This window comes from Prionailurus viverrinus, chromosome D4 (assembly GCF_022837055.1).
Source record: "Prionailurus viverrinus isolate Anna chromosome D4, UM_Priviv_1.0, whole genome shotgun sequence".
Classification (NCBI taxonomy): domain Eukaryota; kingdom Metazoa; phylum Chordata; class Mammalia; order Carnivora; family Felidae; genus Prionailurus; species Prionailurus viverrinus.
Window position 1 is genome coordinate 93795269 of NC_062573.1, and position 18059 is coordinate 93813327.

The 18059-nt window shown below is 62.7% G+C and overlaps 2 protein-coding genes and 1 long non-coding RNA gene across 3 annotated transcripts; 1 reads left to right on the forward strand and 2 right to left on the reverse strand.

Moving 5' to 3' along the window:
• Positions 1–3295: 3295 nt before the first annotated feature.
• Positions 3296–4260, forward strand: LOC125150879 (uncharacterized). Its single transcript, XR_007146515.1, has 2 exons — positions 3296–3514; positions 3819–4260. It is a non-coding gene; the product is annotated as an uncharacterized LOC125150879 (long non-coding RNA).
• Positions 4261–6613: 2353 nt separating this feature from the next.
• LCN10 (lipocalin 10) lies at positions 6614–9695 on the reverse strand. Its single transcript, XM_047829038.1, has 6 exons — positions 9585–9695; positions 8789–8928; positions 8371–8481; positions 8098–8207; positions 7016–7114; positions 6614–6642 (listed from the first exon to the last, which is right to left on the reverse strand). The coding sequence occupies exons 1-6, from the start codon at positions 9693–9695 to the stop codon at positions 6614–6616; spliced, it is 600 nt and encodes a 199-aa protein (XP_047684994.1).
• Positions 9696–9731: 36 nt separating this feature from the next.
• LCN6 (lipocalin 6) lies at positions 9732–17627 on the reverse strand. The gene is given in 10 exon segments (XM_053447893.1): positions 9732–9893; positions 11295–11320; positions 11533–11634; positions 11876–11887; positions 11890–11985; positions 12271–12362; positions 15542–15681; positions 15915–16015; positions 17435–17492; positions 17592–17627. Coding segments are annotated over 10 exon segments (825 nt in total).
• Between the last annotated feature and the right edge of the window lie 432 nt (positions 17628–18059).

Sequence of the window (18059 nt, forward strand, 5' to 3'; positions counted from 1 at the left end):
CCCCTTCCCCACTGCGGTCTGCGATCCGGGTCCTGTACGGGTGCTCCATCCGTCACCGGTACCTGCCTTGTTCCTGCCACGGGAATGACCGCTCTGCATCACCCATTTCTTTTTTTTTTTTTTTTTAATTTTTTTTCAACGTTTATTTATTTTTGGGACAGAGAGAGACAGAGCATGAACGGGGGAGGGGCAGAGAGAGAGGGAGACATAGAATCGGAAACAGGCTCCAGGCTCTGAGCCATCAGCCCAGAGCCTGACGCGGGGCTCGAACTCACGGACCGCGAGATCGTGACCTGGCTGAAGTTGGACGCTCAACCGACTGCGCCACCCAGGCGCCCCTGCATCACCCATTTCACGGAGCAGGAGAGCGAGGCCCAGAGAAGGGAGGCAGATGTTTCTGGGCACAGGGCTGGTCAGCAGAGAGCTGGAATACCACCTCTGGAGCCCCCGCCAGCCCGGGCAGGGACCCCCCGAGCCGAGGGCGAGCCTTCCCCTTCTGCCTGGCCACTCATTCTTCCCAGACCTTGACAGTGGCCTGCTCCTTTTGGCCATGGGTATTGCCTGCCGACCAGGAGGGAGTCCAGCTGGTAGGACAGGTGTAGCTACAGGGCACAGGGACACCTGTGAGCTACCAGGAGCCACATTGTGGTCTCTGTCCCCGAACCTGCCCGGCAGCTGGGGCCCAGATGCCCTAGGGGTCGGCACACACCAGGGTCTGGGCTGAGCAGGAGGCCATGACCTCAAGGAGCCTCCACTTGGCCCTCTCCTGGCTCCTGCCCGGTCTCACCTGTCCTCCCTGAGGGGCTCCAGGGCCCGGATCCAGGCCCCTGATGGCTGCTCGGGCTCCAGCCGGGGAAGATGTAGACCCTGTGGAGCAGCTGGACCTCTTGGGGCTGAAGGGAGGACTGGCCACCGACGGGGCCTCGGCTGGGGAGGACACGTGCCTCTTGGGGTGAGGAATGGGCTGATACCCGGTGCCGGGGTCACGGCTCATGTATACAAAGGGCTGAAATCACTGAGTGCCTGGGGGATGCCCAGTTACAGTAGCTCCCTGACACTTGGTCATCCTGGAGTTGGTCCCCGGCCTCCCCGGGCAGCTTGCCACCTTGTGACTCCTCACAGGGCTGCAGCCAGGCACAGGCTGGAACCGTGTCCAACGTCCTACAAGGAAGACAAGGCGGAAGGAGGAAAGGAGAAAGGCAAGGGGCGGACCGACTTCTCCCGGCCCTGAGTCGGCCTCCACTGCTGCCTCCAGGAGGCCTGGCCCAGCCATGCCCCAGGGTCCATGCACCTGGACCCCGGGGTGGAGTCTGCGGTCCAGGCCAGCTGGGTGGGGTGGGTGTAGTCACTGGCCATCGTGTCCCCAGATGTCCAACCCAACCCACCTTGCCTCACACCCTGAGGCCTGCCTGGCAAGGGCGGGCGTGGTTCTGAGGCTCAGGAGAGGTTTGGTTCCCAGAGCAGTTGGCGGAGGTGGGATCATGGGGGACCAGCCAGGTGGGGAGCGATCGGATTCATGCACGTCAGCGTCACCTCTGGATCATCCACAGGTGCTGGGTGCAGGTCCCTGGGCACACGTGGCCACCCCACCACCCAGCCGGCCCCGGGGAGGGAAACCTGTGTACCCAGGGCATCTCCCCTCCACCTACCCCCGGGGCGAGCCTGGGCCGTGGCCACACTGATGCACGTCGCCGTCTGACCCTCAGGGACAGTGGGGATCCTGAGGTTAGGAAAGGCAAGGACTGGCCCAGGACAAATGAGGTGTGCAGAGTCCAGGGAGCAGGGCTGGTCTCCGGTCCTAGGCCAGCCTCTACCCTCCCATGGGGTTCTCCCTGGGAACGAGAGCCCCTGAGAGGCTCAGGCTTCCCTATCCACTCCATCCGTGTGAGGCTGTGACCTCTGGGCATCTCCAGAAAGGCGCGCGCACACACACACACACTCTGACTGTCCAACTGGGGATCAGAGAGGAGTCCACACTGGGAGGGCGTGGGTAATAGGGGGAAAGAAGAGAAAGGCTGGAGGCAGTGGGGCCCGAGCCCAAATGCAGTGGGGCCCCTGGAGTGCGCGTCCAGAGGGCACAGGGTCTGAACGAGTTCACCTCCACCTTCCCTGGGCCTGGGACCCAGGCAGGAGGGGGGGCCGTGCCTGGACCCGGAGCAGACCCAGGCCCGCGTGAGTGTGTTCCTTGCCAGGCCCACCCCTTCCTCGTCCTTCCACGCCCACGTGTGCCCACGAGCCTCATGGGATAGCAGGCACGGGACGTGTCTACAGGTGGCTCCCTGATGGCGCCCCTACAAGTAGATGCCACAAGGACCCCACTGTGCAGGCAGGGAGACCGGGGGGCCCCGGGAGGCACAGGGTCTGTGCGGGGTCCCAGCACTGGTCAGGGGGAAAACCCAGGTCTGAACCAGCTCTGTGGCCCCAAAGCTGCGGCCCCGGCTGCACCAGGCCTCGCGGGGACGTGTCTGGGCTGTGTTGGTGTCACTGTAGGGACAGGGCATGGGGTGGAGGGGAGCCCCTTTGCAGCCTGGGAGGGGCTCTTGTAGGAGCAGGAAGCCGGGTAAGGGGACCCCAGGAAGTGACCTCACCTATCTGGTCACAGAGACCAAGAGACTCGGAACCTGGGTCACCAGGCACCCACGTTGTGGGGACAACGCCCAACTGGGCTCATTCGTTGGGACACCTTTGCCTGATGAACATGTTCTCCTGTTGTGTGCCCGTGTCCCGCAGCTGCCGGCTCAGGGGAGCCCGTGGCCGTGACCCTTCCAGACCCTGGAGACATTGGGTCAGGTCGTGCACAGGACGCCTCAGGTCTCTAGCTCGCAGGGACCCAAAGGTAACACAGGGAGACCCAGAGACAGCCGGTCCAGCCTGACACCACTCTGATCTGACTTGTGTGGCCCCAGGTCCCCTCCCCTGTGTGTGTGTGTGTGTGTGTGTGTGTGTGTTGTACGTGTGTGTGTGTGTCTGTGTGTGTCTGTGTGGAAAGAGGGGTCGTGTGTGGAGGGCCCACCTGAGCAGGGGCAGGCTCACACCCCGGTCAAGGCTGGATGGGAGGGACAGGGTCTGCTGGGGTGGCCCTCTTGTCCCCGATGTTCATCCCGAGCCTGTAGGTGGATGTCACTGTGTCCCAGGCGCAGGGCTGTGCACACTCAGGTCTGTGTCCGATCCGGGAGCCGCAGGGGGAAAGGGAGGAAGGACACTGAGGATGGCCGGGCATGGCTGTGATGTCTCTGGGACGGCCGCGGGTCACTGTCTTTACAGAAATCAACCGATGAAATCGGGAAACGATTGGCCGAATCCCGATACACCTGCCCTACAGAGTTGTGCGTGTGCCCCGTCACCCAGGAGGGCCACCCTGGACCCAGGGAGAGAGTGGCCGCACAGAGTTCATGTGAAGCAGAGCCTGGAGATGGCCTGGGAAGGCCTCCTTCACCGCCCTGGCCCCTCCACAGGGTCCTGGTTCACCGGTCCTGGGATGAGGACCCAGAGCCCCTGGAGCCAGAGCCCGAGGGTGAGAAGGCTGGGGTGGGAGATGTGTGTTCACGGGGCCCGGGCGGTGCTGGGCCACCCAGGGAGGAGTCCCCGGGGGCTGGTGTGGGGCCAGGAGCAGAGACTGAGAGCCCCGGGCTGTGGCCTGCAGGGGGCAGAGGTCCTGGTGTGGGTTCCTGGCCGTGGCTTCTCGGGGAGGCTCTGGGGTGAATAGTGTCTCTGCAAAGGCCCCTGGAGAGGCCGGCGCTGGGTGGGTGGGGGACCGTCCCTCCTCTCAACCTGAGGCCTTGGAGCCGCTGCAACCATCATTCTGTTTTCTTCTCAAGAGTCCGGGGCAGGAGCAGAAGCCGGTGCGGCTCCAGAGCCCGACCCAAGGGCATCTAGGTCCTCGGCGTCTCTGCAGGCAGGGGTGGAGTCTGGGGCGACTCCTGCAGGGGCCGGAGAGCCAGCAGGTGACCTGGTACCTGTGCTGGGACAGCGGGCACCTGAGCAGAGTCAGCTGGTTCCTGCTTCTGCTCCCGACACCGTTCCTGCCACCGCCCTTGTTCCCCTATGGATTCCGGCCACAAATCAAGGGCCCAAAGGCCTTCGAGGGGTGTTTATTGTGTTTCTAATTGTTGCTCCAGTCCCAGTCCCCGACCCCTCCACCAGAATGACTCTTCCTCTTCTCCCTTATCCTTTCTCTCCTCTACCTTTTAGGTGTTACATTATTTGTTCATGGTATGTTTAAAATCCACATTAATCTTCAATAAAAATTTATTTAATTTACGTTGTGCAATTCCTGAGCACGGGGTATGCTCACGACGCTGTGAACCATGGCACAGAATTTTGCTGCAGAATATCTCGGTCCCCAAGGGTCACCGTGTACCCGGAGCCCTCACTCCCCATTCGTCCCCTGCCAGCCCCACAGAAGTGGGGTCCACACCAGGTCCAGTCAGAGGGCATCACAGCTCGGGCCCTGGAAGGGGGCACGGGACACGTCCTTCTGTCCCTCCAGCGCTGACCTGCCTCCACGTGGGACCTGTTGACCTCCTGGATCGTCTCCACCTCCTCCGCAAACAACGCTGAGTGTTCCCAGTAAGGGGACAGCGGGCAGGGGCCAAAGAGGGACTTCCAGAATCTTGTGCCCTGGGGGACTCTGGGACAGCCTTCCAGGTGGCCCTTTATGTCCTCCAGGCACCAGGCCACGATTCCACCTCATGTCTCAGGGAATGCGCCAACCCATCTGAAGGCCCGTTACGTCCCCATGTCACAGATGGGGACACCGAGGCTAATAGCACAGCCTGGGTCACTAGTAAGACGAGCTGGGTCAGGAAGCCCATCTCCTTGACTTTGGATTGTCCTACCCGCAGGCGTGCATCTTGGCGTCCTGGGGCTCGGGGTGTCTCCTCCTGGGGGATCTCACCACCCGCCGAGGGCCCCCCCACACTGATCTCAGGGGAGCAGAGCTGACCAACCTGCCTGGGGCCCCACATGGGGCTGGGGAAGGGCCGACTCCGGGCTCTGTGGGCTCTCCCAGTACTGGGCCAGCCGGTCCCCTGCAGGACGAGGACTTCTCGCTGGGGATCGGCTGGGGCCTCTGCTTCCTCACGTTGTCACCTGGGCTGCTGGTCCCTAGACCAGAAACCTGCCTGTCTGAAGAGACCACCGCTGCCTCCCTTGGGTCTCACTTGCCCGAGTCCCTCCCCGGGACGCCCCGCATCTCTGACGCCTGCTCCCATGGGGGGTCGCCACATCTTGGAGTGGGACGGGTCTGGCCTCCATCCCGGGGAACGCACTGGCTGTGGTGCATTATTTGGCCCAGAGGCCTGTGAACCTTTCTGGCCCTGGGTCGTGAGGGATGCTCTCCCCTCTGTGGTGTGACCGTCCAGCCTTCTGCATCTCCCAGTTTGTGATTGGGCCACGGGAGGACCAGCCTTGTCCTGGCTGGCGTCAGACTGTGGCGTCACAGCATGCACAGGGGTCTCTATCTCTGACACGTGCCTTCTTTCACTGACACAGACTCTTGTATCCTCGTGACATCCCCTCCCCTCCCCGGTGGAAGGCCCGTGTGACCGGTTCTGAGCATGAGAATATAATGATGGGTGTCGCTTCCAAGGTGGTTCATGAAAGCCTGTGGTTTCTCCGGGTTCCTTTTCTCCCGGGTCCATTCTCTGGCTCTGTGTCAGTGTGTGTGTCTGTGTGTGTGTCTCTCTCTGACGAAGCAAGAGCAGATAACATGAGCTGCCCCAGGAGACCCAGTGCCAAGAACCTGCAGAGGCTCCGGGCTGAGACACAGACGTCCTGAGACCCCCCAGTCCCAGCCGAATCCTGCCAAGAGCACGGGCACGGTCGCGGTCTTGGAGGCGGACCCTGCCCCAGTCGAGCCTCAGCTGAACTGCAGCCCTGGCCTCCTGGGTGACCGTGGGGCTGAGGCTCCCAGGCGAGCCGAGCCGGGAGACTGGCACAGAAAGTGTGAGGTGCTCAAGAGCTCTTCCTGCAGGCACCTCATTAGGGTAATGTCTTTGTGGAGACTCTGGAAGAATTATGGTGTGCATAGTCCTTGTGCAGCTGTACAGAAGGCATCTAGGACGCTCGCAGCCCTCTCTCTCAGAGGCTGACAGTCCCCAAATTCTAATAAGCTATTGCCTATTTTGCTCACTGCCCTCTCGCCAGCAGCGAGCACGTGCCTGGCGTGTCACGGGTGCTTATATGTGTTTCCTGAAGGAGTGAGCTGCTTTCTGGGGAAGTGTGGCATGTCGGGGAGCCCAGGGAGCAGTGCACAGACTCACTGCAGAGAAGACACGCGGCAAGGATTACACTGGACCGGTCCGAGGTCTATTTCCCAGCAGACAGGAGGTGACAGCCCCTCTCGGCCGTGGAACCTGGAGGGCACGAGCTGACGGGCCAAGACTGGACTCTCCCTGCCAGCCAGCACGTGCCCTCCTATCCCCAGCTCCTGAGGATCATCAAGGATCCCTCTTGGGCTAGAGCCACGGCCCTCGGACTTCACCCCATCAGCGGCCTGGGGTCACCAAACACCTCTCAGCAAGCTGCGGGATGAGAACTCCCGGGATCGCGAAGAACGCTCCTGGGGTCTCGGAGGACCACGAGCAGGGCCCCAAAGTAAAGGTGGTGGCCCTCAGGGCAGGATGGTGTGCGCACAGGAGGCTGTGGAGGGAGAGGGGCACTGAGGGGGCACTGCCCGGTGGGGGCCGGTCTGCCCACGAGCGTTCCCTTTCTCTCCCCGGTTTCTCGTGTGCTGGTGTGGGACACTGCCCTGGTCTTCCAGCCACGGCCACAGAGGCCAGACCAGACGGGCTGCCCGGTGCCCCCTGCCCATGCCCGTCGGCAGGACGAGCCTGGTGCTGATGCAGGACAGGGCCGTGGAAGGGGAGCACCTCCCACGGGGCTTGGAAGAGACCGCTGTCACCCCTCCTCTCTCTGCCCCCGGTGAGCCGACCCTAACAGGGCGGACGGGGCCAGGCGTGGCGCGGACCTGGACAGTGGGGGGTTGGGGGGAGGGCTCTCGACCACGTGTTACCATCTTTCGGAAGAACGGTCACACCGTCGGCGAGCTCCAAGGTCTCACATATGTCTACGAATCTTTTCATGTTCGGGAAGCCGGACGTGTTCTGTCTGCCTGCGGCCGGAAGCACAGTCACGTCAGTTACCAGTTCTGGCCGCGTGGGCTGCACCCCGACCCCCACGGACACCTTCAGGCCCTCGCAGGACAGAGACGCGAGGGCGCTGCCACGGGAGGCACAGCAGACAGGTGATGGGGAAATGTCCTTCTGTCCCTTCTGTGCCCCGAGGCGGGCGGGTGTCCCCAGCGAGGCCCTGGAGACCGGCTCGGGTAGCCCCGTCTGCTCACCCAACCCCTCTGGCTGCAGCCCTTCCCCCCCACTGTGCGTGCCCTGCATGTCCCGCGTGCTCCGTGCCTGGAGGGGTCCTTTCCCGACCCCACTCCCTTCCGTACCGCCCCCGCCGGGCACAGAACCTCTCCCCATCTGCCTTCCCTTCACCACCTCCACCTGCCCTGCCCCCAACTCCCCCCATCCTGCCCTCAGCGCCAGGGCCTGAGCCTCCCGTGGATGGCCAGCCCCACTCCTGGCCTCTCCTCCTCTGGGCTCCCCCCTCCACTGGCCTCCCCCACTCACCCCTGCAGCAGCCACCTCAGAGACCTGCCCACGTGGTCTCCAGGCTCCGCCCACCCACCTGCCCCCTGCCACCTGCCGCCAGCCTGCCCTGCAAGGGCTGCGACCCACGGTGTGGACTGCCCGTGTCCTCCCAGACTCATACACCAAAGCCCCAGCGCGACGGTGAGAGGGGTCGGGGCCTCCGGGGGTGCGCAGGGTTAGCTGGGGTCCTCGCGACAGGATCGGTGCCCCGGTAATAGAGGAAGGGACCAGAGCCCCCTCCCCAGCACCTGACGCGGCGAGACGGCGGCCGCCTGCAGACCCCGGCCCTCCATCGGGTCCGCGCCCTGAGCTGTGAGGATCGGTGACGGTCGCGGGCGCCCTGTCGCGGAGCCCGAGCTGCGGCAGAGACCTCCCTCTGAGCCTGTGCCCCTGCGCCCCCCTCCTTACCTGCCCCCGCACACCCCCTCCCCCAGATGTCACTCACTTAAGAACAGTAGCATCTTGGCGGTCCGGCCGGCGCGGCCCAGGCGCAGGTAGACCACGCCGAAGCTGTAGTCCGTGGACAGCACGTGGAAACCCTCCACCCCCTTCACTGGGCGGGAGAGAAGCAAGGCAGGGGCGTGAGGGAGGGGTCGAGAGCCCCCTGCTCCTCCCGGGGCCCCCCCAACGTTCCCCAGGACGGAGGGGCAGCCGGGGATGGCGCCGGCAGAGGCACCCTGTCCCGCGTCTGGGTGACGAAGCCAGGGGGCACTGCCACCCCCAGCCTCCCTCTCCCGGCCCCGGGCTATCATACGCACGTGTGTTCCTGAACACCGCCTTCTTCCCATCTTTCCGCAGAATTAACGTGTGTGACTGGCACCCCTGTGACCTAGGGGGACAAGGCGGGACGCCCATTTCTGGAATTTTCCAATTTGCACCGGGACCGGTCCCACAGCTTAAGGGAAACACTTCGAACACCCAGTGCCTGCTGAGTGACCCCGTGTAGCATGGGGGCTTCTCCCAAAATCAAGCTTTTGAATTTTAGGGGCAGGAAGTGACGGGTTTCAGGGCTGCAGGGACCGCAGCTTTCCCGGTGATCCGGCTCCGGCACCCCCACCCGGACGGGAAGATGCCCCAGGCTGCGTGGCTAGGGCTCTGGGGAGGCTGTGCTGGGCCCCCCGCCCTGCTCCACTCACCGGCTAAAGGCCAGGACCACCTTCAGCTGGCCCACTTTGTGAACCTTCACCGTGGATGCCCCCAGCTTCCTCCTGTGTCTGCCAGGCAAGAACCCCTGGCCATCGGAGGCAACAGCCAGAATGTACCAGAACCCTGAAAACTGTGCAGAAGTGCTGAGGAAGGCGCTCTCTCCCAGGCTCCCAGCCAGGCTCCCGGAACCCACCGGACAAGGGATGCCTCCCAGACACCCAGCCCGCGTCCAGCACCCACAGATCTGCACGGCCCCTGGTTAGGGGCCCTGGTGGGCAGACGTCAGACTGTCCGGGGGTGCGGGGGCTGGGCACTGGGAACCGTGTGCTGTAACTTCCTTCCCGTGCAGGGCCTCCTGGGGGGCCCATCCCTCTGATTTCCTGCCACAAACCCACCGTCCCAGACACCGCCACGGCCCGCTCAGCCTGTGCCCACAGCCACCCCCGCTGGAGGGTTCCACCTGCCAGCGATCTCCTCGTTCCAGAACATGTCCTGCTGATTCCACCTCTGCCCACCTAGCATCTCTGGGTGCACCTGCCTGGGGCCCTGCGCCCTACCCACCCCCATGGCCGGCAGCTGCTCTGGGAGAGGCCAGGGGGGCAGTCCCACTGGGCTGGCAGGGGCTTGTGCTGGAGACTCCTGCCAGCCTCGGGGCACTGCCCAGGGCCCCGCGAAGGCCCTTGGAAGATTTTTAGGGAGCAATCTTCCAGCTGCCCACACTCGGACGATCCCTGGCCCCCACGGACTGGGTGCCTGGCTCGGGGGACAGCAAGCCTATGGCTTTACCTTGTTCCAGTTGAGGCTGTGGGCCTCCCTGGGCAGCTGTTCCTGTGGCTGGGACCCCATGGCCAGCACAAGCGCCAGGACCAGCGTGGGCACCAGCCTCCCCGGTCCCATCTTCAGCCTCCTTCTTCGGCCACCAGGGCACTGAGTTTAAATCTCCCCACCCACCGACCCTGCTGTGGCCGTCCAACCAACCCGGAGCCTTGAGCCGGCCTGGGGTGGGCCGATGGGGAGGCCGGGGGGCTGCGGGCCCTCTCCTGCCCCGGGCACAGAGGGCCGGCCCAGGTGCTCAGCCTGGTCGGTGCCGCCTGCCTGGGAGGCGTCAGACAAAACCATCGTGTTCCCGAGGTCACTCCTCCCAGACCTCAGGTCACCACGTGTCCCCTGGAGCCGTCCCTCCTCACAGTGGGAGCCCTGGGCCTCTCACACTAGCTCCCCACCCCCAGAAGAGAGACAACAGCCAGCTAGTGTCACTATGAGTCACTTCACAAGGTTATCTGCGTGTGAGAAGGAGGACCTGACCGCAGGGTCGCCGGGAGCAGGTGCTGATGGGGGGTCTGTCCTGAGCAGGTGCTGAGGGGGGGTCTGCCCTGAGCAGATGCTGACGGAGGGTCTGTCCTGAGCAGGTGCTGAAGGGGGGTCTGCCCTGAGCAGGTGCTGAAGGGGGGTCTGCCCTGAGCAGGTGCTGATGGGGGTCTGCCCTGAGCAGGTGCTGACGGGGGTTCTGTCCTGAGCAGGTGCTGACAGAGGGGGCAGCCGGTGTGTGTGCACAGGCACATGGGGTGTGTGTGCATGTGCGTGCAGCTCTCCTGTATGTGCCCGCCTGCCGCCTTCCTGGCGTGCACCCCACCTCGCCGTGAGGTGGGCAGCCCCCACCCCAGCTTCTGCCAGGACCTCTGGCAGGGCCCCACCAGACCACAGGAGGACCCACAGGCCAGGCCTCTGCAATCCTGGGCCCCTGGCCTTGCCCCAGAGCCCTGCCCCGGACACCGAGGTGCCCCAGCCCGGCACCCCGGTGGGCACCAGTGCCCACCTCGTCGGCCCAGCACCCTGTCCGAACTCGAACCGCAGGCATGCTCTCACTCGGGCAGACGACCCTCCCATCGGCCCGGGGCTGTGTGATCCCTCCCTGGGGAGCGACTGCCTCCGGCCCAGCCCCTACTCCCCAGCCAAGACCCGTGTGTGAGGGTCCCCCCACCCAGAGGGACTCTGCCGAGGGACACAAGTGCAGGCCGGCCCTCTCGCCCCCGAGCTGGCTCTCTGTGCCGTGTGGTTCAGCCGGGGTGTGCCCACCGCACCCTATCCTCTCCCTGTGTGGCCCGAGCCCCACGAGAGCGGCGCCCCGTCCATCTCTGTCAGCCCTCGACACCGAGCCCAGCCCAGCACACGAGTGAGAGGTAACTACAGCGGTTTGTGGAATCGCTTTATTTGGAAACGCAGCAAGAGTCCCTGGGAGCACCTGCCCAGCACCCAGCACCCAGCACCCAGCACCCAGCACCCGGGGGGCTGAGCAGGTTGCCAGCGCCTGGCCGGCCTCGCCCGGACACGGTGGGCACTGTCCCCGCTGGAGGCGAAGCATTCACTGAAAACCAGGAAGAACACTGGGGGACCCCAGGTTCGAGGGGCGTCTGCCTCCACCCGGGTCCCCGGCCCCTCACGGCTGCAGAGCACTGGGGTGTAGGACGCGGGGTGATGCTCGGGAAGCCAGCTTACCTGGAAGGCCTTGTGCGCACAGGTGACTGGGGGGACAAGGGGAGCCGTGAGGCCGGGCCCACAGCCTCACCCGAGACGGGGCCTCCCCTGTCGGCCTGACTTCGGGCAGGGAGCAGGTGACTCCTTGAAGAACCCACCCTCCCTAGTCCTGCCTGACTCACTGAGGCCGGGAGGCTCCCCGAGACCAGCGGAAGTGAGCCGGCTCTTGGGCATGGGGGCGGCCCCGGGGGACACTCACGGTCCCGCTGCAGCGCGGCCTGCTGCTGGGACAGGAAGCCCAGGCCCCTGCTCCACCTGGTGAAGAGGCGCACGGCCTCCTGGCTGGCCAGCTCCGTGCGACCTGCGGGGCAGGAGGGGACCCTCACACCTGTGCCCCCCCCCCCGGCTGCCCCTCTTGCAGCAGGGGGAGTGCAGGGATGAGGCCCCAGGCAGAGAGGGCCATGGCGAGGCGCCAGGTCCCTGGGGGCACAGGGGCCAGCCCAGGCGGCGGGCCCCTCTCTCTGGCCCCGGACCCTGGGACGATGTGCTTCCCTGCGGCCGGCAGGGAGTTTGTGGGCGGGCCCGGGGTCTCCTCCACTTACTGTATAGCTCCCGGTGCTGAAGGCCTCGTCCTTGAACTCCAGCTAGGTGAAGACGATGGCGTAGTCCCTGAAGTCGGTGCCCAGCACCCGGTAGTCTGACACGCCCAGGGCTGGGAGACACGAGAGGCCCCCCGGCAAGCTCAGAGCCCCAGAGCCCCGTGGTCCCCGGGTCCCCGGTGACGGATGGCCAGCTGGCGAGGGCCTGTCCCAGCTCATCCGGGGTCACACTGCCCCAGTCCTGTCCCCACGGGGGCAGAAGGCCACCCCCCTGCACACCACAGAGGGAGTCTGGGGGTGACTGATCCCCTCCCCTTCCCGCAGTGCTGGCCAGGCGAGCGAGCCCATCCCCACGCTGCCCCGTACCCCGAGGGACACCGCGGAGGCTGTCGCCTTACAGGGGTTCTCAAACACCCATCCAGAGTTCTGTCTCCGCAGCAACACCGTGCCCACGTCACACTTCTCCAGCCCGGAAAAGAGACCGTCCGTCCTCAGCTCAGGGTCCAGAGTCAGGACCAGAGGACACAAGGGTCCTGCCGCCGGGGCCCGGCCTGCCGCCAGCATGTCACAGAGGGGATCCTGGCTTCCTCTGACGGCCCCCGTTACCCAGAAACCTCGCTCTCCAGCGAATCCAGCCTGGCTCAGGAATGAGCCACAAGAGAGCCAAGTGCAGATCAGCTCCCTCCCCAGGGTGGTGGGGGCGCGAAGGGCGCAAAATGAGCCTCAGACTCAGAGGGCCAATGCTGGGCCCTCTGCAATTTTGGGTGAGGAGCCCCAGCATCACAAGGGACCACTCAGTCCCTAAAGTGAACGGACACAACAGACAGGCAGTGGGTCTTGGGGCGGCCAGGGGGCTCAGGCGGTTAAGGGTCCACTCCAGATTTCAGCTCGGGTCATGATCTCATGGTTTGTGGGATCGAGTCCCGTGTCAGGCTCTGTGCTGACAGCGTGGAACCTACTTGGGATTCTCTCTCTCTCCATCTCTCTCTCTCTCTGGCCCTCTCCACTCACAATTTCTCTCCCTCTCAAAATAAGTAAATAAACTTTAAAAAATTAAAATTAAAAAAATAAAACAAACAGAAACAACCCGTCTCAATGTTATAAGAAAAATTACAAACTGGGAAATATATTTGCAACTAACTTTTATCACAGATGAGAGGCTAATATCCCAAACACTCAAGGGTTCTTACAAACCGGTAAAAACACACCTAACGGAAAAATATGCCAAAGATACGAACAGGCAGGGGCGCCTGGGTGACTCAGTTGGTTAAGCGTCTGACTCTTGATCTCGGCTCAGGTCTTGATCTCAGGGTTGTGAGTTTGAGCCCCGTGTTGGGGAGGAAGCACAAAAGGCACGTTGACATGTCCCAGGATGCCCCTGGCCTTTGTCCTTACAGAAGATGCATAAAAGCTGACACAGGGCCATCTGCTGCCCATCAGACGGCAAAGAACAAAGAGTGAGGGAATGCCTGGGACAGGCGCCAGTCCAGGGGACCGGCCACGTGTGATGTGGAGACACGGGGACTCTGAGAGATGTATCCTTCGGGTAGACCCCTGGGCCCACTCCCCAAAGTGTGTTTCCAATTGCAGAAGATTGGAGACCCCCGTCTGCCCAGCAGCAGGGCGCTGGCAGAAAGCCTGCTGGACCAATACGCAGCTGTAAAACAGAGCAGAACCTTAACAGGAACCCATGGGGGAGGGGAAGGAGAAAAAAAGAGAGGTTAGAGTGGGAGAGGGCCAAAGCCTAAGAGACTCTCAAAAACTGAGAACAAACTGAGGGCTGATGGGGGGTGGGAGGGAGGGGAGGGTGGGTGAGGGGTATCGAGGAGGGCACCTGCTGGGATGAGCACTGGGTGTTGTATGGAAACCAATTTGACAATAAATTTCATATATTTAAAAAAAAAACAGAGCAGAGCGCCTCCGAAAATGTGACATGGAATCGCCGAGTGACCCCGCGGTCCCGCCGCTGTGCGCGCCCAGAACCGAAAGCAGGATCTGAAGGGAGACTTACACACCCACGTTCACGGCAGCGTGATTTACAAAACCAAGAGGCGGAAGCTGCCACGTGCTCCGGCCGCACCACGGAACGTCAGCCTCAAAAAGGAGGGGAATCCCGCACCTGCTAGCACGTGGGCAAACCCGGAGGACACCGTGCTGAGTGACGTCAGCCCGTCACAGGGGGACACGTCCTGTAGCAGTGGACGCTCACCGGAGGCCCTGGAGGAGTCGGAGCCACGGACACGGAGGGCGGGGGGGTGGGGCTGGGGAGGGGAGGGTCCACGGGTAACGGGACCGAGTCCAGTCTGGGAAGACGAACGCGTTCTGGGGACGGACGGGGCGGGGGGCGGGGGGGGGGACGGCTGCACGACAGTGTGAGTGCGCCCGACACCCCCGAACTGCGTCCTTGAAAGTGGTTACGACGGCCGCATTTATCTTACCACAATTTTTAAAAATTCAGTAAAGACAGAAGAGAATAAAAGGTGAAATGTTCTAAAAGAGAGCAGAGGTGGGGCGCCTGGGTGGCTCGGTCGGTGAAGCGTCCAACTTCGGCCCAGGTCATGATCTCGCGGTTCGTGGGCTCGAGCCCCGCGTCGGGCTCTGTGCTGACGGCTCGGAGCCTGGAGCCTGTTTCGGATTCTGTGTCTCTCTCCTTCTGCCCCTCCCTCATTCATGCTCTGTCTCTCCCTGTCTCTATCTGTCTCAGAGAGAAATAAACTTAAAAAAAATAAAAATTAAAAATAAAATAAAAGAGAGCAGAGGCTGTGTGGACGGATACGGAGAGGTTCCCGGCGTGCGTGGCTCGGTGACACACATGTGCTGGCGTGTGGCCGCCCGTGTCTGAGGAGCCGCCACGAATCACAAGCATGGGTCACCTGCAGGGAGGGGACGGGCTGGCTGGGCAGGTGGGAAGGACCCGCTCTGAGTACCTTTGGGGACTCTGATTTCTGAGCCATGCAAATGCACTTCCTATCCGAAGGCCAACAGATGAATTCAATTCCATTCCATTCCATTCCATTCCATTCAATGTAAGAGGACCCACTTGCAGTCCTGGTGGGGAGGGGGGCTCGGCACCATCCGTCTTTCCAAACCAGCGTCTGGCTGCGGTCCCCAGAGGTGCAGGTGACACAGCACCAGGGGGCGCTGCTAACCAGTCACACCAGACAGCGGACACCGGAATGGCGTCCCAGCCCCGCGGCCACCCCCGTGGCCCTTACGTCCACCCCCGTGGCCCTTACGTCACCGGTGGCTTTTCACAGAGCCTGAGGCTCTCCAGACGCCTAGCTTCTGAATTTGGATGTCTGATTCCGCCAGCCTCACCGGGACACAGCCAGCCACGTGGCTTCATGGCCCACACTGTGGCGCGTGTGACCGTGTGTGCTCACCCAACACAGCGGGACCGCCATCGGACCCCAGACCTCCTCTGTCCTTGCTCGTCCCACGGCCAGGCCCGTCCCAGCGGGACCCAGGGCCCCACGGCTCCCGAAGGCAGACGCGGGTGTGGGAGGAAGTTTACCGGAGGCTCCGAGACTTGATGCGCGAGCCCAGTTTAGGCGGCAGCTGAGGGGGGGCCTTGCCCCGAGAGGCCTCCCGCATCCACCATGATCCCACCCAGAGGCCCGCCAGACCTGCTCTCCGGGGACACAGGCCCACAGCGCACAGCTCGCTCACCTGTGCCCGGGGGACAGCATTTTCAGACTGTTTTCTGCAGTAAGGGTCACCACGACACCCTCGATGTCCTTCGTGGCCTTCTCCACCGCAAAGCCCTTCTCACCGGAGGCCACGGCGAGAACGTACCAGGACCCCAGAAGCTGGGAGGAGAGGAGCAGGTGAAGGGGGCCGGGTCCCCCAGCCCCTTGAGGCGTCCTCTCTGTCTGGGAGTCCAGGGCCGCTGACTCAGGCTGACCCGTCCCCCCGTAGCCGCTGCCGGTCTGGGCTGGCACCGGGAGGGTAACCCAGAGACTGTGGCCCCACAGGAGGGGCCTGGGCCCCTAGGACCGACGGGGCTCGAGGCCAGCGCTGGCACCAACGGACGGGCCATTACCTGCCTCGGGTCCAGCCTTCCCAGCCACATAGCCTGGGCGCAAGGCGCTCAGACCGACGTCAGAAGAGCAGTGAGCAGGACGCTCCCCGTCTTCCGGAAGTCTGTGCACCAGCACACCTGCCGCGGGGCCCGGGTCTGCGCAGTCCCTCCGGCCCATGTAAACCCGTTCAAATGTCTCTGCGTGGGTCACTGTGGGCGGCCACTGACCACCAAGACACCACGCTGGCCTGTCTCCTTGCAAGGTGGTGACATTTCCCGAGGGGGTGGCATTATTATTCAGTGGTGGCCCCTGTGCCCTGCCCCGATGCGCTGGAGAATGGGGATTGGGCCCCGGGGAGCGTCAACACTGCCGTGCCGACCCCTGCTTCTGTCTGCTTCCTTCTGTTGGGCGATTCCAGAATGGGCATCCTAACCCCGGTCAAACCACTGACACCACTGGGGATTCAACACTCTCCCTTGCTCAGTCTGGGAAGGCCAGAGACCCTGGTCTTTGACCGTGGCTGGCAGCAGGCCAAAGTCAAGACCAAGGGAAGGCACAAACAGTTCTAGAAGCTGCACTTCAGATCTTTTGTCTCAATCATTAAAAATAGGAAAAAAAAAAAAAAAGCTCCCACTCCCTCCTGGCCCACCCATTACTCTGCTCTCCTGGCCTTGGCCTCCTGCCCCCACACACAGTCAGCAGCCAGCCCGGAATGTCCTGTTCCTTCTGTCCCTCCGCTCCACCTGTCTGGACTCGCCCACTCTCCAGCCAGGCTTGGCCTGCTGCCCCCCCACCTCTGTACTCCATGACCCGGGCCAGGAGCTGCACATCCCCAAGTTTCCGTGAGAGTTCTCTGTGGGCCTGGGTTTCTCACCTCTGGGTCATCTGAGCCCCTACCTGGGAGCAGAGGAAAGAGGGCTTGGCGGGATCCGTCTGAGCCCCCGAAATCCAAGGGGAGGCGGCCGCCAGGATCCTTCCCCGGGGGGTGGGGGTGGAATGGTCAGACTACATTTCCAATGGCTTCGCCAGTCGGCTTCCAAGGGTTCTAACAACACAAAAACAAGCGAGATGCGGAAGGTGAAGGAAAGATAAAGCCACGTGTCTTGCCAGGTCTAAGGACTGACCCCTGAGGAGCCACCACCCGGCCCTTGGTGAGCCCCGTGGGGAAGTTGGACACAGGTAAACCAGCCAGCCCCGGCACAAACGTGCAGCTAAGCTCCCACTGCCCCGGAGCCCGGGGGGTGTCGGGCCTCGAACGTGGATTAGGATGGCCCCTGACTGCCAGCTTCTCTGACGCCTCGCAGCTGGAGATGACTCACAAGGACAAAAATATCACCCTAAGCTTCAGAGTAATCCTATTTGCTGTTTTTTCACATAGAGATTCCTGACAAAACATTCGGGGAGACTAAGGTGAACGGAGAGAAACACAGCAGAAGAAAGGTAACAGAAGCCCCACGGACGCTTCCTGCACTGGGACCCCAGGCGGCCTCCCTTAGTGCCCCGGGGCTGGCATCACAAAAGCGCACACCGGACGGCTTACGCGCAACAGACACTGATTTCTCCCAGTTCTGGACGCCGGGTGTTCCAGTCAGCTGTGCCTGCAGGATGGACAAGGGCGTCTCGGTGTCCTCACGGCGGGGGGACGTGGGGGGCTCCGGCTGCACCGATTCCCCTCATGGGCACTCCACCCCCATGACCTTGTCACCTTCCAAAACCCCACCTCCCAGCGCCATCATGTTGGGGGTCAGGATGCCGACAGGAATGCTGGGGGCCGACACACACGTTGGAACCACACAGATTGTGAGAACGGCTACGAACACCTGGCTTAACAAGATAAGAGCCACATCTGAAATTACACCATGTTCTTTAAATTCTCATAATGTGGCTGGAAACCATAAAACATGGTAGAGATGAAAAGACATCTGGGTAGCCCGAAATGATCTTACGGAATGCAGATTTAGGGAAAAAATATTATACAGTAGGCTCTCCTGAGCCAGATTGGACACGTTGTGCTGCAAAGGAGATGTCTCAAATCCCAGGAAAAAATCGGTTTTTGTAAATAAATGCTGTCAGGGCAACTGAATATCCATCTGGAAGAAGATTAAAATGAAACATATTCGCCTCATGCGCGAGAGTAAACACCAAATGGATCAGAGATCTGACAC